General features: G+C 51.3%; 7 protein-coding genes across 7 annotated transcripts; 4 read left to right on the forward strand and 3 right to left on the reverse strand.

Annotated features, from left to right (window-relative positions):
- Window positions 1-2,633: 2,633 nt before the first annotated feature.
- HER10_EVM0013377 (adventurous gliding protein Z) lies at window positions 2,634-5,550 on the reverse strand (the record flags this gene model as incomplete). The annotated part of the gene is made up of 1 exon (XM_035482738.1): window positions 2,634-5,550. The coding sequence occupies exon 1, from the start codon at window positions 5,241-5,243 to the stop codon at window positions 2,634-2,636; it is 2,610 nt and encodes an 869-aa protein (XP_035328700.1). The 5' UTR covers window positions 5,244-5,550.
- Window positions 5,551-7,782: 2,232 nt separating this feature from the next.
- Window positions 7,783-9,315, reverse strand: HER10_EVM0004079 (primary-amine oxidase; the record flags this gene model as incomplete). Its single annotated transcript, XM_035473735.1, has 3 exons — window positions 7,783-7,817; window positions 7,910-9,109; window positions 9,213-9,315. The coding sequence occupies 3 exons, from the start codon at window positions 9,313-9,315 to the stop codon at window positions 7,783-7,785; spliced, it is 1,338 nt and encodes a 445-aa protein (XP_035327859.1).
- Window positions 9,316-9,960: 645 nt separating this feature from the next.
- HER10_EVM0001717 (uncharacterized protein) lies at window positions 9,961-11,863 on the forward strand (the record flags this gene model as incomplete). The annotated part of the gene is made up of 2 exons (XM_035471456.1): window positions 9,961-11,418; window positions 11,747-11,863. 2 exons carry the CDS (start codon window positions 9,961-9,963, stop codon window positions 11,861-11,863), a joined length of 1,575 nt encoding a protein of 524 aa, XP_035327625.1.
- A 318-nt stretch (window positions 11,864-12,181) lies between these two features.
- Window positions 12,182-14,985, forward strand: HER10_EVM0011314 (AMP-binding enzyme; the record flags this gene model as incomplete). The annotated part of the gene is made up of 6 exons (XM_035480749.1): window positions 12,182-12,200; window positions 13,141-13,361; window positions 13,435-13,810; window positions 13,874-13,961; window positions 14,010-14,622; window positions 14,683-14,985. The coding sequence occupies 6 exons, from the start codon at window positions 12,182-12,184 to the stop codon at window positions 14,983-14,985; spliced, it is 1,620 nt and encodes a 539-aa protein (XP_035328516.1).
- A 551-nt stretch (window positions 14,986-15,536) lies between these two features.
- Window positions 15,537-16,748, forward strand: HER10_EVM0004965 (uncharacterized protein; the record flags this gene model as incomplete). The annotated part of the gene is made up of 3 exons (XM_035474591.1): window positions 15,537-15,582; window positions 15,924-16,421; window positions 16,639-16,748. 3 exons carry the CDS (start codon window positions 15,537-15,539, stop codon window positions 16,746-16,748), a joined length of 654 nt encoding a protein of 217 aa, XP_035327947.1.
- Window positions 16,749-16,879: 131 nt separating this feature from the next.
- HER10_EVM0005606 (2-(S)-hydroxypropyl-CoM dehydrogenase) lies at window positions 16,880-17,813 on the reverse strand (the record flags this gene model as incomplete). Its single annotated transcript, XM_035475214.1, has 3 exons — window positions 16,880-16,986; window positions 17,020-17,113; window positions 17,196-17,813. The coding sequence occupies 3 exons, from the start codon at window positions 17,811-17,813 to the stop codon at window positions 16,880-16,882; spliced, it is 819 nt and encodes a 272-aa protein (XP_035328007.1).
- Window positions 17,814-18,728: 915 nt separating this feature from the next.
- On the forward strand, window positions 18,729-21,559 carry HER10_EVM0007760 (uncharacterized protein; the record flags this gene model as incomplete). The annotated part of the gene is made up of 2 exons (XM_035477305.1): window positions 18,729-19,393; window positions 21,394-21,559. 2 exons carry the CDS (start codon window positions 18,729-18,731, stop codon window positions 21,557-21,559), a joined length of 831 nt encoding a protein of 276 aa, XP_035328203.1.
- Between the last annotated feature and the right edge of the window lie 8 nt (window positions 21,560-21,567).

Raw genomic sequence — 21,567 nt, forward strand, 5'->3', positions numbered from 1 at the left:
ATTGTCTCGCTGATGTGGTGTCGAACTGGCAAGAAACACAGTCTATGGTGACCCTCCTGGTCTTGTTTCTCTCGTGTTAGCGTTTCTAAAGCGTCCTTTTCGATCATGATTTGCTACATCTTCAACAGCTTGCTGATTTGACATTCGGTTGAGCGCATGCAAAGTTGAGCACTGGCATTTCTCTATGGATCCCCTCAGCGCTCTACGTGCAACTTACTACATTGTTCTCTTTGGTATCGAACTGGATCAAGTCCCACAAGAAGTTAGAAACAGCCTAGAACTTGTGCGTACCTGCCACACCGACTTGCAGTATCTTATCGAAATCCGCAATGAGCTGCTGCCCCTTCTTCAGAGACGTTCCAAAGTCCTCGAACGTGTCAACAGCATCGTCGAAACAACACACAAGGGCTTGGTCGAAGTCTGTGAGCTTGTGGAAAAGAGTCGCCCTCGACTGAACAATGGAAGGACCCCCTTCAGGAGTAGGTTGTCATGGATTCTTCTCGACTCCGCACAATTCAAAGCACAGAGACCGGTTATCAGTCGGCATCACGCTTCCGTTCTTGCGGAATTGAATTTCCTGCGACAGATTGCGCTGCTTGCGCCGACCCCTGACCGCGGTGATGGCGATGATGATGCCTCCAAGAAACCGACGATGTTGTTTGACAACGTTGCACTCTTGGAGGACTTGATCGGGAAGGCCAATACCTCAGGTACTGTACCCACTATCTTTGTGAACCCACCTTGTATGTTGACGTTGGCTCAGGATCCGTGACCTCATTACCAGCCTACTCAAGCGATATCAACCCCCCAGAGCAGTGTCAACCAGCCGATTCAATAATCAGTCAAGCCCTCTTTGCTTTATCCTCAGGGCCTTGTAACGTATACCCGGCTCTATCTCCGCCGTCTATATCTACAGATTGCCCTAAACTCCCTTCCGATTTCCTCTTCTCCTCTTTGTCCAAGATTGATATACCCGAGCACCTCCTCGATCAAAATCAAGATGCACCGAGTATCCTCGAATATGAGGAAACAGGAGACGAAGTCCTAGATTCGTCTGATGGAGACGGAATTTCACTTCTGTTCGGGGATTATGCGAACATGACACCACTATTAACATCAACGCCATCTGTGTCGAGCGCATCTACATCCATGTCACCGTGGTCTACTGGTGCCCAGCATCTCCATCGACCAGCCTCTGTGGTGTCTTCCTTGTCGTCTTTGCGTGAAACGCCCGGGCTTTCCAACTCGGAGACCACATCAGGGGTTCGATTCACCTCGGCAATGTCTTCGGAAAATCTAGCCCAGAAGCAACGAACGTCGTCATTCTGCAAGCAACATCAATCAGAGGAGTTCGATCATCGTAACCTCGACAGTCCGCCTGTTCCAGGCATGATTCAGGACTCAACATCACCACGAAGCACTTCATCTCCCTCTCTGGTTTCCACACCTATCACATCTTCGGCACGTCAGTTTCGCTCGTGGTCGTCGCCGTCGTTTTCACTACTAGGTCGTCACAGACGTAAGGACTCCCACCAGTCCAACCCTCCGGATGCATCACCATCGCCGAATGTAGCAAAGGACCCTAAGGTTGTATATCCTGGTTTCGTTCCTCTGGATGTTAAGTATGGTCAAAATGCCATGTCAAATGGCCGTTTTCGCGCGTATAGTCCCATATATCGCAACGAGGATGTCACCAGTCATCTCAACTCTCCACCTCAACCTCGTCTGCTACAAGACCAAGCATTCATGACAGATTTCACGCACGAACAGCAACTTTTGCGATCACCGACTCATCTTGCTTGTGTCGCCCAGGAGAGGGCTCCTCATCCGCTTTCGCAGGCTACTTCTCTAAGTTCTCTGCGAGGTAGCCACATATCACAATCCCAGGATAATGTAGTACCCCCGCAAGAGTCTGAGCAAGTTCAAGTTTTCGAGATGCTGGGTTCGATTCCAAGCTTACATCAACTCGCCAGCTATCAACATCCAAATAATCAGAGAGACTTCATTGATGAGCCGTCTTTCATGGCCAATCGGGACAAGGAGGGCCGAAGTTCTGTTCCTTCCGACTTGGGGGTATTCGAGCTGCCGTAAGCCTACAAGCACCGATTGAAACGCCTAGGAGGAGGCTATCGGATGGAATCGAACCTCTCGGTCTAGAAAACATGTGGCAGCGACAGCCAGTGCCTATTCGGCGCAGACGAGTGACGGAAACGATGCCAAATGTCCGTCTCCATACTTTCAATGACTACGAATGTGATGCTTGAGACCGACTTGGATGAAAGGTGGAATTGAACAGTAGATCTTATCATCTGCTAAGTTGTTTGCGAGGCAGTCTGAGGTGGAAATGTGTTCAGGACACATGAGCACGGTGAAGATAAGTCAGGCACACTGTCAAGAATATCGCGGGTCTTTGGCACATCAGGATCTTATGGCCATTGAAGAGGCAAAGTAAGTCAATTCACGTGTCATGATTCGTATCTAGTTCATGGGGGATTAGTTTATTAAGTACAACTTCGTGGCACTCTTGTTTGGTATCTCGGTTTGGTGTATGTCCTTCCCCTGGGGCCTGGTCGACTTCGCCCTTCACCTTTGTACACAGATCTTCCCAGTCATCAATGGAATCCCAGTCACACTTAGGCAGCAACAGCCTCCTCCTTGGGCTTGGTCTCCTCCACTGCAGGCTCGGCGGCGGGCTTGTCGCCATTAACGCTGGCAGCCTTTGTGAGCTCCTCACGCAGCTTCTGCAGTTCGGCGGCGTGCTTCGCCTCGGCGGCAGCCAGATCCTTCTTGGAGTCCTCGAGGTCCTTGGTCAATGAGTCAACAGCAGAGGCCGACTTCTCGGCCTTCTCCTGCCAGCTGGCAGCGTCCTTCTTAGCGCTCTCCAACTCAATAGTTGCGTCCTTCTTGACGCTCTCGCTGGACTTCTCAAGGTCGGCATACTTGCTCTGCAAGTCCGCCAGCTCCTTGCTCAGACGCGAGGACTCCTCGGCTGACTCGGTCTTCGTCTTGTCGTGAGTTTGCTGCAGGGCGGCATGCTGCCCCTCAAGATCGGACAGAGACTTCTTTGTGGTAGTGTGCTCCGCCTCAATATCGGCCTTGGCCTTCTCGTGGGACTCCTGCTCTGACTTGTGCTTGGTCTCGGCATCGGCCAGGCTCTGCTTGATGGAGGCAAGCTCGGATCCAGCATCGGCTTGTGCCTTATTGTGCGACTCCTGGAGGGCCTTGTACTTCTCCTCCCACTCCGCAACGCTCTTCTTCGCGGACTCGACTTCAGCGCTAGAATCGGCTTGGGCCTTCTCCTGTGCTTGCTTGAGGACGTTGAACTTTTCCTCCCACTCTGTCACGCTCTTCTTTGCGGCATCAATCTCGGCACTGGAGTCAGACGCAGCCTTCTCCTGGGCCTGCTGCAAGGCGGTGTACTTTTCCTCCCACTCGGCAGCAGTCTTCTTGGCGGCGTCAACCTCGGCGCTGCTTTCAGACTGGGCTTTCTCCTGTGTCTGCTTGAGAGCGTTGAACTTCTCCTCCCACTCTGCAACACTTTTCTTGGCAGCCTCCAACTCTGCGCTGGATTCCGACTGGGTCTGTGCTTGCGCCTCCTGCAGTGTCTTGTACTTTTCCTCGGACTCGGCCAAGCTCTTCTTCACGGATTCCAACTCTGCGGTGGCAGCGGATTGCGATTCCTTCTGAGTCTTTTCCAGGCCATTGTACTTCTCCTCCCATTCGGAAACGCCCTTCTTGGCAGCCGCCAGTTCGGCGTCGTGAGTCTCCTGCAACTTGGTGTACTTCTCTTCGGACTCGGCAAGAGACTTCTTTGCAGACTCAAGCTCGGTACCAGAGGCAGACTGAGCATCCTTGTGCGACTGCTCCAGCTTGTTGTATTTGTCCTCCCATTCGGCAACACTCTTCTTGGCAGACTCGAGCTCCGCCGCACTCGACTCCTGCAGCTTCGCGTATTTGTCTTCGCTCTGAGCGAGGGAGCTCTTAGCAGTCGCCAGATCTGCATCTGCCTCAGCCTTGATCTTGTCGTTGGTTTGCTGGAGAGCAGTAAGCTTCTCCTGCGCATCGGCGAGCTCCTTCTGGGTGGACGACAAGACAGATGCGGAGTCGGACTTGAGGCCATCGAGGGTCTGTTGAAGGCTGGCAACCTTGTCCTGCGCTTCGGCAAGCTCCTTCTTGGTGGCAGCGACCTGCTCCTCGGATCCGATCTTGAGCTTGTTGTGGTTATCCTCGAGCTCGACAAACTTTGTCTGGGCGTCGAGCAGCTCCTTCTTGGCGGCCTCGAGGTCCGCATCAGCTTCCGTCTTACGTTGATCAAGCGTCAGCTGGAGAGCGGCAAGCTTTTCTTGGGCATCCGTGAGGTCCTTCTGGGCGGCAGATACGTTGGCGCTGGAACCGCTCTGGAGATCGTCGTGGGTTTTCTGTAGAGCAGTGAACTTTTCTTGGGCATCGCTCAACTCCTTCTTGGCAGCGGCGAGATCGGAATCGGTGTCGGCCTTGAGCTTGTCGAGAGCCTCCTGAAGGGCGGTGTATTTGCTGCCGGCGGCGGCGAGCTCGGCTTCGGTGTCGGACTTGAGCTTGGAGTGCTGGCCTTCGAGGTCGGAAAGTTTGCCCTCGAGGGTGGTAACGGCAGCAACCTTTTCGCCGAGGGACTTGTTCGCGGACTCAGCCTCGGCCTTGATCTTGTCGAGGGTCTCCTGCAGGGTGAATCGGGCCTGGTCGGCATCGGTCAGGCGCTCCTGGAGGGCCTTGAGCTCGTCGCGGAGGGAGACTTCGAGGGTCTCGCGCTCCTTCTTAGCCTCGGCCAGCTGCTCCTTCACGGCGGCAAGATCATCCTCAAGAGCCTTCTTCTCCTGCTGAACCTTATCAAGCTGCTCCTGGAGAGCGGCGAGCTTCTTGTTTGCGTTGTCGAGCTCTTGGGCGCGCTGGGTGTTGGCGTCGCCGTTGGCCTGAAGGTGGTGGTTGATCTTGTCGTTGCTGGTAGCGAGTTCGGACTCTAGAGTGGCGATGCGAGATTTGTTCTCTTGCTTGGTTGATGTCAATTGGGCATCGAGATCCTGGATCTTTTTGCGCAAGTCTTCGGCCTCCTCGGAAAGAGAGGTGTACTGCTTCTCCTTCTTGGAAAGATCCTCCTCGAGGACAGTGATGGTCTCCTCACGGTCGGCAAGCTTCTGCTCGAGCTCTGCAGCAGAGCCCTCAAGCTGGTTACCGTTGCTGGGTGAGAAGACTGAGACAACGTTGCCCATGATGGAGAATTCTCGTCAGACTGAACTAAGGGGAAGGGGGGCCTGTTGTCGGTTCAGTCGAGGGAAGGTAGAGAGACAGGCAGTTGATGGGATAAGATTGGTTAATGGTTAAAGATTTGGGGGAAAGGCGCAATGCAGGCAAGACCCATGAACGTCGGTGAGTCGACTTTCCTTGAGGTTTCCTTGGGGAGTGAGGTAACGGTGAGGAGTAGGAGGAGGAGGAGGAGTACGGGATAGTAGGACCGGGAGGGAATTGTCGGTAAAAGGTGAGGCAAGGTAAACAAAGAAAGGCGGTCAAGGGGATTTTCTGCACAGCATAGCACCTGCCTGGCCAGGGTGCTCTTTTTTTTTTTTTTTCTACATGGCAATCGCTCTTTCTGTTTTTTTTTTTTTTTTGGGCGTTATCGTGGGTCACTGGTTTTGCACCTGCTGCTTCACTCGTTCATGTGGTGATGGAAATGGAAATGAGCGACCTGCTTTCTAAGTGGCTGGACCCCTGCTTTGGACCCTCCAAATTATTGGCAGACCGGCCGTTGGGCCCACTCAAGCTACTCTAATTGGGTGTAGTGGCGGCATCCTCATGGATGTACTATCTTGCAGGCCACAGTCCGCAAAGATACCTCTAAATAGCCTGAGGTCACACTTTGGGCGCTCAGGGACCTGTCATTGTGTGACCATTGACCAACGGGCCCGTCAAGGATTTTCCTGCCAAAGACGTGGGGGCCTCTCAATGGCTGCTACTCCGTACTGCTGTTTCTTTACCGTTGGGCGCAAAGTTCTTTTTTTTTTTTTTTTTCTCCAGGTGGTACTGGCACATGGCGGCGGCAAAGAGAAACAATGTGTGTCCCGTATGGATACCACCCATTGGATGTAAACAAACACATTGTGTCTGAATCCGTACTTACTCTGTACAGCTTGGGAAGGTGCTTGGGTGACTACCTTCCCTCAATGCTCCTGCCTCGGAGGGAAGAAGATGGCAGAATCTAATGGAGAAGAGGGGAAATATCTGCTGCCTCAGGTATGAAGCTATTTCCCCTTGTCTTGGGCATGAGGGGTCTCCCCTCCGTACAATCGCATGGTGCCTTACCTAGGAGCTTACCACTTACCTACCGTGCTAGGTACCCAAGAGAAGTTCAAGCACATGTAAAGCAATTGAGTCGTCCCCCTCATCATCATCTCATGCAATCTCCCATCGTCGATACCTCAGCAAAGGCTGCGGCTGCTCCTGCGGAACATCCCACTGGATCCACATGTTCAGATCTTACTTGAGACTCATTGACACCCAAGCAACCGCCGGGTTGGACGTCACGATCCAACCATACAAGTACAGCAACGGATACACCCCTGAGATGCCAACTCATTGAAGATAAGCACGTCAACTCGTCACGGCATCGCTTTACTCGAGCATCGTCATCCGCCTTGTTCACTTGTAAATCTAAAGCCAAAGGTGCCAATTGGACCATGGCTACCATACTAAGGTGGTACCTACTGAGGTAAGGTGCCTAGGTAGGCTACTTCACAGGTACCAAGATTGTGCATCTTCCGCAGACCGCCTGGATGACGGACCCCATGTCGACATGAGGGCCGAGGCATGGATACGGATACCTTACGGATACTGTCGGTCACATCACGCAACCCTTGTCACAATCTCCGTCTCGCCCTTCTCATCCACCACCGTCTGTGCGATTCACCGGACTCTCATTAGAAGCGTCGCCAAACACCAAATTTCGGGTGAGCAAATGACATTCATCCACACTGCGCTCTTCTACACATCCAAATACGGCAATTTCAATCATATTTCTTCCACCTTGTCTAAGGTATCTCCCATCAGTCCTCACATACTGTACAGCCGTGTATGGATACCTTACCTACAGATACCATTCCTCACAACCGAGCGCAACCACGCTTCCCCTCATTGGCGCAGAACGCATCCTTGGACGTCCGATCGACACACACCGACGACGGCGGTACCCAAAGTCCCGGGTTCTTCTCAAAAAAGTTGGACGCCCGCAGCATCACGCTCACCGGCTCTGCTGGCATAATTGGGAAGTCCTCCGTCCGAGGAAAGTGCGTGAGACCAAATTGAATGTAGCACACAATATCCGTATTTTCGATGGACTCGTTCCGTGCCACCCAATCCACGATTGTCTGGTTATGCGGATGTTTCTCTCCCGTCGACTGGCAGACGTAGTCCCCAGCCGGGAAGAGCTCATAGTCTTTGTACGGCACCACCCAAAGACTCTTACGAGCAAACGCCGCCCGTTTGTACACCATGCTCCCGGGTTTGGCCAGAAGAGGCGGGCAATTGGGATTGATGATTTTGTACCCAACCGGCTTTTTGGCTGAAGGGTTGATGCTGTTTGGGTTGATGATATCCCACGCCCGACTCGTCTCGTGGCAGTACACCGAAGCGCCCTCCTCCGAAGTACGCAAAGGTGTCTTTTTGCAGTAGAAACCGTTGCCAAAGGGGTTTTCTTGTGATCCCACGGGCGCCTCCGATGGTACCGCGTCGCTTTGCAGCACAGAATTGTTTCGCCCATCAATCTCGGGATCGATTCTCAACGAGAAGATATGCTGGTGATTATGGGCATTCAGTCGGGACGCAACTTCAGTGCCGTACGGAGCTGCCGACTCGGATGGGTGCATGCAATACGTGTTTAACATGCCCGTGAGCTTGATCTCGAGTTTATATGTGCCGTCGAGGGTAAAGGTGTGGTAGAAAGCATACTCGTAATTGGCCGCCGTGATGATCTGGGAAATGATGAGCTTCCGATCACGGGCTGAAATAACACTGCCATCACGAAAGTCCGTATGCTTGTAGAGAAGCCCATTATCCTCCTCGTGGATGCAAATCGCGTTTTTGATCATTGCTGGTTCGCCTTTAGATGTCGTCATCACCGCGTCGAGATAATGGATCTCGCCCTTGCAATCGCAGCCAAGTTTGAGCGAGTTCGTCATAAGGCCGCTGCCGTATTCACCAACGTCAAAGGCGTGCTTCCGCTGGTGTGGTGGATCAGGGTTGCCGTACGGGACAACCATTTCGACAACGCTAATGCGGTTGAAAAGCGTCCGATCTCGTTGTTGTTGTTGGTCGTGGATGCGCACGTCTGAGATCACGATGCCTTCCCGGTAATTGAAACCGATATGCATCTTGTAGCCTGCCCAGGAAAGCTCGTTGCCCTGCATGCGAAACGAAACGCCTTGCGGCTGGGTGATATCCATAGGCTTGAGCCTAGTGCCATCGTATGACTCTTGAATGAAGTCCGGTAGGTAGTTGTGTTTGTCCAGCGGGACCTTGGTTCGTTCTCCGTTGACATGTCGCACGTCAATAGCGAGGAGCTCTTCCGTCTCGGTGTCCACAACCACGGAAAAGTCCAAGGGGTGTGCGTACTGGTTGTCCATTGATGACGTTCGGTAGTAGGGCAAACCTTGCTGCAGACGCCGTTCAAACCCCCAGCGGTGGTCGAACCCAATAGCCCAGGCGTCGAAGAACACTTTGGACATATCGGTAATGCCAATCTCACGGCAAACCTCAATGACTTTTGGGTTCTTCCGAGCAACTCGTTCCGTAACGTCGAGGTCTTCAAGAGTCAAGGTCGGCGCGACCTCCGATACTGCTTTCCAGGTCTCAACCTCTCCTTTGGCCAGATTGACAATGACCTCGGCAACCTTGCTTGAACCACGCTCTGCCAGTATGATAGCAAAGGCACGCCGTTCGGGTCGCGGCCCTCGCCCTGCGCGGAACTCTGCATACTCGCTCTTGGTAGGTTCACGCAGAGTCAGACAGTTGAACTTGACCGAACCGGCGTATCTATGCTCACGTATGAGCTTGGCAGCAACTCGTAGTTCATCGATTGACAGCGGATCTGAAATATTCCATTAGCTTTACAATGTCGCAATTGAACCTGCCAGCAGCCGTCTCAGGTACGCAGGCATTGTTGCACGTCAGAAATCAAGACTCTGACATACCGAGAGGATGCATCACCGCTTGCTTAGACAAGTCAGGAGCTTGGTCGCCTTCTTCATGATGAAAGATTGTGTAACCAGGAAGAGAAGTTGTGTCTTTGATCATGTTGACGGAGATATCGTATAAAAGCACAAGGGGAAAATTCGGGCTTCTAATGCCGTCTGAGAATTGAGAGACAACGACTATACTTATACTTATGATCGCTCGACTGACGAAGGGCATTTACGTAAAATATCATGCCATCTCCGAAGTCCGCTGGGGCTTTTGCTCGCCAGCCCGTTCAAGCTTTGGTCAAATGGGTATCAGCTTTACGATCAAGATCTCTGACGCACACGAGGACGGCCGGGACAAGGGATGTTGTTAGACTCGTCGTCGTTACTAGTGGGACCGGCCCGGCTAGTGGGGGGGGCAAGAGAGCCATGAGTTACCGGCATAACGAGTCGACCACCCCTCAGTAGATGAATCTACCCGCATGATGCGTATCTCTGGTCCCAAAAAGATTGTTATTCTATGCCAACACTAATCACTCACTCCAAGTGTTATCGACTCCAAAAAGGGGAAGATCCGACATCAAGATGAGGGGAAACATTATAAGAAGTAGTGTGCTGCCGTGAAAGAGGGCATTGGCCGAGACGTACCAACCAACCACCACAAGAGAATGTCACAATCTCGACTATTCAATCAAATTTTTCCCCTGCTTCTACCCCTATTGTTCGAAGCCTCAAGAGCGTCCCAGTCCACGCGATCATAATGGATGCTGAGCAAGGTCCCACGTTGAAGCCCTCAATGATGTCGCACCAGGCAGCCCAAGATGCAGTAGATCTCGCCGAACTTGGTCATTCGCAAGCTCTCAGTCGCAAGTTCGACACGTGGAGCATGTTGTCGCTCGCCTTTGTCGTTCTAGGCACCTGGTCAGTCTTTGCACAAAGCCTGGCCAGCGGCCTCACCAACGGTGGTCCGATAACCATCCTCTGGGGCCTGTGTTTGGTCACTTTTTGCAACACTTGCATCGGCGTTTCCCTAGGGGAGATGTGCAGCAGTATGCCAACGGCTATGGGTCAGGCATACTGGGTCTCACGGTTATGGCCTACCTCAGCTGGTCGCTTTCTGTCGTACCTCTGCGCCTGGATCAACACCTTTGGATGGTGGACTTTGTCAGCTTCCACCGTAGCGTTTATGACCGAGTTTATCTTGGGAATGAACTTGCTTTTCGACGAAACTTCGACGGCACCTCAAACTGGCTGGGTCCAGTTTCTGGTCTACCTTGGCACGACAATACTCCTGACTCTCTTGAATATCATTTCTTGTCGAAGGGACAAAATTCTCCCCATTTTTAACAACTTTGTTGGGATCACGTTTGCCGGGTTGTTTTTTGTTTTCGGACTTGCCCTACTCATATCAGTTGGGACTAGGGACGGACTCCATTATCAACCCGCATCGTTTGTATTCGGAGCGTGGATCAATCGCACGGGATGGAGCGATGGTATTGTGTGGTTTATGGGCCTCGTCCAGAGCGCCTACGGACTCACGGCTTTCGACGCCGCCATCCATCTCGTGGAGGAGATACCGGCACCACGAAAGAACATCCCCCGGGTCATTTGGTTGTCTATTATTTGTGGTGCAGGTACTGGATTCTTATTCATGGTCGTCTGTCTCTTTTCCATTCAAGACCTCGAACAGGTCCTCGACCCGATAACAGGCCTCCCCTTCATGGATCTTGTCAAAAGCACAGTTGGGCTGCAAGGAGCAGCCGTCCTTATTGCTCTTTTCATCATCAATGGCTTGGGCCAGGGAGTCACTGTAGTGACGACAGCGTCCAGACTCACATGGAGTTTTGCGCGCGACGGAGGAATCCCGTGGAGTCCCTACTTCTCCCATGTGGACGAAAGTTGGAAGGCACCAGTTCGTGCGCTTTGGCTACAAGGAATCATCATCGGTCTCGTCGGTCTACTTTACACCTTTTCTAACACAGTTCTGGAGGCCATCGTCGGCGTCAGTACCATTGCCCTTACGATATCCTACGCTATACCCATACTCACGCTTCTTCTGGTTGGGAGAAATAAACTGCCCCCAGCGGAATTCCGTCTTGGTCGATATGGGGCAGTCATCAATTGGGTTTCGATTGTTTATTGCTTGGTCACGACTGTTTTCTTCTTTTTCCCCGCTGAGCCTAACCCAGCGGTCGCTGACATGAACTATGCTATCGCTGTATTTGGAATTATCCTCTTATTCAGCATTGGCTTTTGGTTCATCAAAGGAAGGCAAACGTATTTGCAAGTTGAAGACATTGCTGGACGAGTCATATATGGCACAGCTGAGCATCAGCCCGAAGTCACGGTTGAGTCCAACTCAAAGAGAGACTGAAACTTTGTACTTATGCTGTTATCTGAGAACACATTGAATTAGTTGCGAATCAAGAGAAGCAAATCAAGCTTATCCAACTCACTTCAAGCTGTCCTCAACCCCCATGTGCTACTTCTACACCGGTCTGCCAACGCAAGTACTTGGCAAAAAGGCGGAGACTCACTGACAAGAGTATTCATTGACGAGGTTCTCGTTTGCATCTATCGGGGTGATAAGCAGAGGTGCATTTCAAACTCACATGAATGGGCAAGCATACCAATGGGCGGGGATTCGGGAAGTGGATGAATAAATTCGAAGTTCCCCAGATGCCAAGTGCTAGCGCTCTCGTCTAAAGTCTTGGCCATAAAACTAGCCGTTCTCGGCTTGGTGCAGACCCGCCTGGAAGCTTGGCCAAGAATCTAACCTTTCTGAGACTAGGCACCGAGCCCTTCCAGTCTGTCACTCTGGCACTTATCCCCTTATCTTGATGTCTTTGTAACGAATTTACATCTCTGCCAACAGGCAACACTCCTGAATGGCTTGCGAGACGCTTGCAGGGTGGCTGTCATTCTGCTGATAATACTACTACATACCAATGACAATTTCCACATTGATAACGTTCTTGACTATGCCCGGAACCGGGAACAGTCCCTGCCACCTTACCTTACACTGGAACATGGTCGAGAGGCCACAGAATGTAAAGAACCTCAAGGCGTTTGGGGCCTCAATGCATGTCATTTTTTCTTGTTAAATGTGAAGTCGTTCGTACTGCCATGGTGAACAAATCTGCTGGTCAGAATCTATTTGGATAGTGTTAGCCGTCGTGAAGTACTCTAGATACAGATGAATCGTTCATCCAATGGACTTTCGAAGCGGCACTGGTGTGTAACAATGTGCACACTTTCCTGACAAAAGAAGAATCCGAAAATTCGACTTCAGCAACGATCGACTAAGATAATGTCTCTCGAAACCGGTAAATGATCCGGATAGAGGTGGGTATAGAAATCAGTGCTAGTCGACCCCGACGTCGGAGCCGGTTGTTGGCCCGGTGTAGGTTGCGAACTTCATTATGAAAATAAGATTACCTAGATCTTGGGGCTAGATCTCGTGCCTCCACGTGGCGGGCAAGATCGCAATGTCGGAAAGTAGCCAGGACAACCGGTATTGTTCCAGGCTCAAAGTCAGCGTGCATGAGCTGGGTGACCCGTGCCTGTTTGCCTAGAGCCGAGCCTACTCTAGTGGGGCTATTGGAAAGGATGGGCTCCCGAGCCAAGTACTGTTTACCAACCCCAAGACGGCCCGCGGGGATACTGCGCGTCGTGGATTATCGGCAATCCCGATTGGGATTAGCAGAGAGTCGAACCTCGCGGTCAATCTCCAACTTCCATGTCAGGGATAGCTCTTACCGGATGAACGACTGCTTATCAATAAACGAAGGTATCTCAAAAATTCGAAGCTTTCGTGAATCAGTTTGTAAGCTCTCAGTGGCCCGGTGAATTGGTTCAGAAACGCCCAAGAAGCCCGCCGCCACGATGTTGTTCGTCCCTGACCAATCTCTACCCCGGCTCCCAAGCATTCCCGACACAGTGCCCCTCTGCGAGTTCATGTTTGATGAGCAGTATGGACGGCACCCAGTTGCGACATCTCTTGATTCATATACTTGTGGACTGAGTGGGAGCAGTATCTCGGCCCAGGAACAGAAAAGTCGTGTTGAGGCCCTTGCGCGATCATTGGCCCTGGAGTTCGGATGGAGTGTCAATCAGGGCAGCGAGTTCGACAAGGTGGTCGGCATATTTGCCCTCAACACTGTAAGTTCTATGACTATTGAGAGTTCAAGATTTCCAAAGATGACGCGTGTGCTGACGTTGTTTTGCAAAACAGGTGGACGTAATGGGATTATCCTGGGCCGTCCATCGCTTGAATGGCATCTCTTCACCTGCAAACGCGATGTACAATGCGGAAGAGCTCACACATCAGCTCGTGACATCAAAGTGCAAAGCGCTCTTCACCGTTCAGTCTCTTCTGCCCGTCGCACTGAAAGCTGCCAAAGCTGCCGGTATTCCAGAGTGCTACATCTACCTCTGCGACATGCCTGGCCAGCAGGAGGCGAGGTTCGGACAGTACAAAACGGTCGCTGAACTTACTCTTCAAGGCCAAACTCTGCCACGACTTGAGCCGATCAAGTGGAATCGTGGTCAAGGACAAAGACAGACAGCATTTCTCTGCTACTCCAGTGGCACCTCTGGTCTACCGGTAAGTGATGTCTCCGAAGATCTGTATCCTTTGTTGAACTTGTGTACTGATGCTACATACAAGAAAGCGGTCATGATTTCACACAGAAATGTCATCGCCAACATTATCCAATTGTCACTTTTTGATCAGGCAGACCGAGACGCCATTGCTCCGGCGTATCGCGACATTGGACTTGGCCTTTTACCTCAATCCCACATCTACAGCCTCATCATCATATGTCACGCCTCAACATATCGGGGCGACTCGGTAATCGTGCTCCCAAAGTTCGACTTGAACACATACCTCCGCACGATAGAGCAGTTTAAGATCAACACCCTCTATCTGGTTCCGCCGTTGGTTATCGCAATGATTAACAATCTTGAAACACTAAAGAAATACGATCTATCATCCGTCAAGCGAGTGTGGGTCGGGGCGGCACCGTTGGGGCTGGAGGCAACAAATGCACTGCTCTCCGCGTATCCCTCTTGGAAGATAACTCTCGGATATGGAATGACAGAAACATGCGTCGTTGTCACTTCCGGCACGCCCAGGGACATTGTTGTTGGCAGTTCCGGCTTGGTTTTGCCAGGCTTTGAGATTATGCTCGTTGACACGGACGGCAAGCGGGTGGACACGTACAATGAGCCGGGCGAGGTGTGGGTGAAATCGCCGAGTGTTGTGCTCGGCTATCTGAATAACGAGTCTGCAAATCGCGACACTTTTGTCGACACGGAGGACGGTCGGTTCATCAAAACAGGAGACGTTGGGGAGATGCGGAAGGCACCCAGCGGAAAGGAGCACCTCTGGATCGTGGACCGAATCAAAGAACTCATCAAAGTCAAGGTAGGGCTTCGAGCATTCAATCAGTATTCGCGGTGACTGACTAAAGCCATCTAGGGCCATCAAGTTGCTCCGGCTGAACTAGAGGCGTGCCTATTGGGCCACTCAAGCGTGGCGGATTGTGCCGTCATTTCTGTGCCAGATGATCGTGCCGGCGAAGTCCCAAAGGCTTACATTGTCAGGTCGGGGCCATGTTCCGAGAAGGATATCCAGGAGTACGTGCAGGCCAGGAAAGCTCCCCACAAATGGATCAAGGGAGGCATCGAGTTTGTGGATGCGATTCCAAAGTCTCCTTCGGGCAAGATTTTAAGACGACTGTTGAGAGACCGTGAGAAGCAGCGGCGTGCAGCAAAGCTATGAGTGAATCAAAGGGTCAGGTTTGTTTGAGAAACATCTTGCTGAGGGTTTCAGATTAGATGACAAGGTTCGTCAGTGTCGGAACTGTGATGAATAGAGTACCTTCAAGACATTAGGAACATGTGAACTTCTCATCCACATTTCAAATTCTTTCGTTTTCACTCACTAGCTTGCTGCTTAGGCACTTGGTTAATTACCAAAGGTAGTCTGTCGGCAAACTTCGGGTATGCCTATATGAGTAAGCCGGTCTCAGCGTTGGTGGTCTGTGTGGAGAGTAACCTAGACGAACCCTGCCAGAGTGCAAACATGTCATACTCAAATACTTAATTCGACATCATCGTTGCAGAAGGGTCTCAAGTATCAAATCACAGCATTATCTTTCGATATTCACAACAAGCAAGCCCATAGCCATGCAGATCCCCGCGACCATGTTTGCTTGGAGAAAGCACAAGGGCAATCCAAATCCTGTGCGTGTACTGGAAACCCTGGATCGAGGCCTCAAAGCTAATGATTCGAACGTGCAAAATTAGGTCTGGGAAGAGGTACCCGTACCCATGCCCTCGCCGACGGGCGTATTGTGCAAGATGCTCGCCTCCGGGGGTAAGCTTATCAAATCGGATAGCTGTTGATCATGGTGACTCACTCCATAACAACCATAGTCTGCCGTAGTGATCACTCGCTTCTCACCATCGAAAAACAGCCCGGCTGGTTTCAGGATAAATTCATTCTTGTACGACGGTTCGAGTAACTTGACGCTTAACTCTACGCCTTTCTAATTATATACCAGGGCCACGAGGGGTGCGGTCAAATCATCAAGCTTGGAGATGAGGTTCTTGACTCGGAATTCAAAGTGGTAAGCATTCATGAAAGTTCTTGAGAATCATTGTATCCCAACACTCAATATTGCTAGGGCGACATCGTGGCTTTGAACGCTGTTCCAGGATGTGGCGCTTCCCACTGCGATGAATGCTCGCGGGACTTGGCTCAGATATGCGAAGTTGGCCATCATTCCGGTATAGGTCAAGACGGATTCTATGCTCCGTACGCGGCTATCGATATCCGTGGACTTGCACATGTTCCTCAAGGAGTCTCGCCCGCTGAGGCTGCGGTGGCCACTGACGCCGTTACAACCGCTTACCACGCTGTTCATCGAAGAGGCGAAGTCAAAGCAGACGAAACCGTTTTTCTATTCGGCCTGGGAGGCCTGGGATTCAATGCTCTTCAAATTGTCCTGAACATTGGGGCAAGAGTTATTGTCTCTGATATCAGAGAAAGTCTGCTCGACGAGGCTGCCGCGATTGGGGTTCCTCGGGCAGACTTAGTTTCGCCAGGGAAGAAGGTTCAAGAATTTGTCATTGAACAAGGATTGACCGGTAAAATCGACACCGTCCTTGATTTTGTCGGCACTCATCAGACCTTTGAGGACGCTCAGCAGATAGGTAAGAGAGACCACATCTCAACGATTCATCTGAATCGGAAAACCTATCTCACACGAAGATTTAGTTCGTCGAGGTGGGAAGCTGTTATGCATTGGTAGTCTCGACACCGAAAATACCATACATATGAAGATTGGAACCAGAAAGCGACTCAGCTACATCTTCTCTTATGGAGGTCAGGTAAAGGACCTGAGGGAAGTTTTGCAACTCATTGCCAAAGGCAAAATCAGGCCTAGGGTTGAGACGGCGAAATTGAGTGACTTTCCCGATGTCTTGGACCGCTTGGAAAGAGGCGAAATCAAAGCCAGAGTTGCTCTGATGCACGAATGATCCACCATATGAATTGCATCTTTCAACTTTTGGGAGTCGAGTCAAATATTAATACCTTATACATTCCCCAAAGCTTCAGTGATTGAATTGGACTTCTAAACTTCATTCAAGTATTGAGAAGTACACATTTACTAGCCGTTCACACTGGCAGCCTTGGTCATCCCTATTCCAACAGCTGCAGTAGTGCCGGCGTCGACTGGCAGAATCACACCAGTCATCCATCTTGCATGATTACTTGCTAGGAAGACAACCGCACAAGCAGCATCCCAGCCGTTCCCTTCCGTTCCTAGAAGGCTCCTTCCCTTCCTTGCAGCTCTCGCTTCCTCACTCATTCCACCAGCGTACATCATTGGTGTATACAACATCTGTGCACCCAATAGAAGACGCCACATCGTTAGCTTGTCATTTTCTTGGTTGAGAGAATAAGGTATGAAGACAAAGGCTTACCCCGGGGCAGACGCAGTTCACGCGAATACCATCTTTCGCATGGTGCGCCGCCATTGCTCGCGTCATGTTGACAATTGCGCCCTTGCTCGTCGGATATAAAAGGTGTGGAGTGCCTCCCTTCAGGCCAGCGACGCTGCCCATGTTGACAATCGCACCTTTGCTTTCTCCCTCATTCTTGAGCATGGCGGGGATGGCATACTTCGCCATGAGAACCATGCTGGAAACGTTGACATCGAGACCCTTTGCCCATTGTTCCATATCCACCTCGACTGCGGTACCTGCGGCTCCAGCAATTCCAACGTTGTTGACTAGAATATCAACCCGACCGAATTTCTCCAATGCCATTTGAACGATGTTTTCGCAATCTGTGGAAGAAGTCACATCCCCTTGGACAGCCAGAGCTTTGCCTCTACCAGGTTTCGCAGCTACCAAATCGCAGGTTTTGCGCGCCCATGACAGGTCTCTGTCGACGCAAACAACATGGCAGCCGTCATCAGCCAGGAGAATAGAAATGGCACGCCCGTTTCCAATGCCATCCCCTGCACACCCAGCTCCAGTGACAATGGCCACCTTGCCCTTGAGGGATCGGGATGGTGGTTCGCTAGGAATTTCTGACATGGCTGTGGTGTATGATGCGTAATGCGGCAAAGAATTGAGTGACTATTGGGTATAATGAACTATCGCGTGACTCGCGATTTTACTACATCTACTCAACATCATAGATGTCATATAAAACAGCTCAACATAAGTTTGACATCTAGTTTCCCATGTCAAGTAGTATTACATGACAGTAGCTGGGCCGGCAACACGGATAACTCGTTTGGGGAAAACCGGGCAGCACAATTTGGGCGGGGTTGCACTAGGATAACAAGGGCCCATGTTATGACTGCATTAGAGGGTGGGCATGTTGCCGAAAGGTTCCCTCAGCGTGACAATGGCCCGTGGGTTGTGGTAATCTGCGGCCACCAGGCAGATGAGCACCAAGCACGGCGTGAATTCCAGAACGGCAAGCCCTGCCCGGTAATTAGGTATTGTTCGCTGAGCCGCTGGCAGGAGACATAGTGCATTGCCGGTGTCACCCAAAGCCGAACCTGGGCATGACGAGACCCTAACCAGCAAACATGAGGCGCATGGTTAGGCTGATTTCCCCGCAGAACCTCGGCACGCTGTCCTTGCCATGAGGCTAAATTAGTCTTGAGGCTTATTACCCCTCCTCATCATTACTAATGGCCGAACCTCGGCCTATGCTCTGCTTTTGAGAACCTGGTCGCTCGCGATCAGACATAGAGGACTGGGAGGAAAACTCTCATTTAGCCATTTTCGATTCAAACATCATTAGATAGCTCTTTTGAAGCCTCCCACGGACGGACGCAAGAAAGTATGTGTGACTTTTCGAGATACGGCGGCCCCAGCGGAGAGTGGCTAGCGGTGGAAGCCGGTCTTCCTCCTCCCCAAACCGACCTCTCTCCATCGGAACGCAAGAATGTCATGAATAAAGTCCGCGATGAGTTGGCAGTGGAAGCCATGAAGCCTATGGCAGACAGAGTCCAAGTACGCGACTGGACAATCCCTACACGTGATGGGGCAACACTCGAAGCCCGAACCTATCGACCCAAGGCGGCGGGTGATGGGGCTCTGCCAGTCTACCTCTATTTCCATGGAGGTGGATTTCTGTTCGGTACCTTGACCTCCGAAGATGCAACTTGTTCTCGCATTGCCATCAGCACAAATGCGCTTGTTGTTAACGTAAACTATCGCCATACGCCTGAATACGTCTACCCAACAGCATGGAATGATGCCGAAGATGCCTTCATCTGGTTGCATGCCAACATCAAGGAGATCGATGGCGACGCGGCCAAAGTTGTCGTTGGAGGTATATCGGCTGGTGGACAGTTGACAGCTTCACTCACACTCGCTCAGCACCTTGGAAAGCTCCCCTCGGGGTTGCCCTCTATCGCAGGCCAGGTTTTGATGATCCCTTGTCTGGCGCATGTTGATTGTTACGATGGCTTGTTGAAGAAGATGAAAAGTCCTTCGGTCTCATCATACCCCGAGAACGAAAGCGCTCCAATCTTGCCGCGACCCATGATCGACCTTTTCGTTGGCCTTCTGAAGGTTGAGAACCCAGACCCCAACGACCTGAGACTTAACCCTGGCAATGCAACACCAGACCAGGTGAAAGGACTACCCCCGACGACGTTTGGAATTTGCGGCTTGGATGCATTGAGAGATGAGGGTTTGCTATAAGTCAAACCCCCCACTTCCCGGCACCCCCCTGTTTCTGGCACCCACAAAAACGATGGGATCACAACCCAACCTCCTCATTACTATTAACTATTGATCCTCAACCACACCCACTACAATACAACTGCCAGCCTCACTAGGGCATTCAGAGTCGCTGGATTCAGCCGTAATAACCTCCTTTTCACCCGCTTCGATTTGAGCCCGATGGATATCCCTGATGTTCGCAAACTTCGTGTTGGGATCGATCTGAACAGTCTTCCTCTTCCTAACTGCAGCGTTGGTAACTTGAGCCTCAGGTGAGCCAGCTGCTGCTGGGCAGCTGCCAGTTGCCAGGCCTGCTCTGTGAAGCCTTTTTTCACCTTCCTGAACAGCAGCCGTTGAGTGCTGGTATCATTGTCGAGTTGGGTGTATAAGTGCAGTTGACCGCTGAGCTCTGCCAGCTTCCTGGTGTCGACCAGACCACTGCAGAGGAAGCAGAATCCATGGCTCAACAGGGGTAGTTTGTTGACCATTATGGCATCGCTTTTTGCCCCGACTGGTTGGTTTGGGTGTGGTGGGCTTAGCAGAAGGCTCAGGTAATACCATAGGGTTCATCAGGGCTTAACCATCGCTACAGGGTGTAGACCAGTCCACTTCCAACCACTTCTGATGTTCGAGACTGATAGACCAGCAAGTCGAGCCTTCTGGTAACAGTCCAGGAAGTTCCTTTTACCTATAATGGTAGAGTCGTTCCATTGAGACAAGTAACCGAGCTCCTTCCGATAGGCTGACTTAACAGGGCTGAAGACAGACTGGTCAAGTGGCTGGAGGACATGAGAGTGTGGTGGTAAGAACAGTAAATGGATATTGTTAATATAGCAATTCCACATGAAGTCTGTCGTATGACTCCCATGCCCATCCACAATCAACAGTCGAGCCTCGCCCTCAGCCTCGGGCATAGTCTGTGGGATAAACACCTTCTCTAACCATTCAATGGCAGTTAAGTCTGTAGTCCAGCCATTATCTGTTGCTGTAAACTCCCACCCATCGTATGGAACCAGATGTAATGGAAACCACTGTTGTTGGACCGTCTTCCCTTGAAAATGATAAGAGGACGAAGTGCCCTACCCAAGGCTGAGATACACTCAATGATAGAGACCCATGCCCTCGACCCAGGTTGTTTCTTGCGAACAGACGTCGTCTCAGCCATGCCCCACTAACCCATTAGCTCCCTGACCCTCGAGGATGCCAGTCTCATCCATATTATATCTGTTGGCTGGTTTGATGTCCTTGATCTCAGGGATAGCAAGGAACTTAAACCAGTTCCTAATGACCTCAGTAGATGCCCCATTAACGCGTCTAGAATCGATGGAACGACTTCTCTGAACCTTAATGATAGGGTTCCTTCTCGAAGGCATAGATCCAGCCTTTCCTAATGGTTTGGTATCCCCAGCAGCAGCCAGAACTCGCTCTGCGAATTCCTTCACCTGTTGGTGCGTTGGTGCGAGGCCCAGCGAAGCCTGAATGCGAACCCATTGTGCCAGCTTACTCTCTGGTCAGGAGACAGCCTCTGCCAGTCAGCAAAAGCCACTTTCCTAGTCTGACCACCTTGGAGACGTAGTTGGAGGGTTGATCGTGGTATCCCATACTCCAATGAGGCTCTCTTTTGACTCTTGCCGTTTGAGATGTCCTCGAGAGCCTGACGAAGCTGATCTTCGGTATATTGAGGCATTAGATATAGAAGAAGGTATGTGCAAAAAATGAGCCCATTTGGACTCGAATTGAAAATGTTGTGATAAAAGGAGGTTGGGGGTGGGCATTGCGTTGTGGTGGATTTTCGCGTTTTTGTGGGTGCCAGAAACAGGGGGGTGCCGGGAAGTGGGGGGTTTGACTTACGCCAAGATGCTTACAGAGGCTGGGTAAGTGGCTCTCACACTTGGGACCCCGGACAAGTGATTGCTGAAATATAGCACAGTGTTCCCACGGATATTCATGTCTACAAGGGTGTTCCTCACGGATTTAGGCGGTTTGGAGACAAGTTATCAGCGTCGAAACACTGGGACGAGACTACGGACAGTGGGATTACTTGGGCATTGACTAACCCAACGGCCACGGGAGAGTTCAAGATTCATGAACATTAGATAGGCAC

This window comes from Colletotrichum scovillei, assembly GCF_011075155.1.
Source record: "Colletotrichum scovillei strain TJNH1 chromosome Unknown Contig00010, whole genome shotgun sequence".
Classification (NCBI taxonomy): domain Eukaryota; kingdom Fungi; phylum Ascomycota; class Sordariomycetes; order Glomerellales; family Glomerellaceae; genus Colletotrichum; species Colletotrichum scovillei.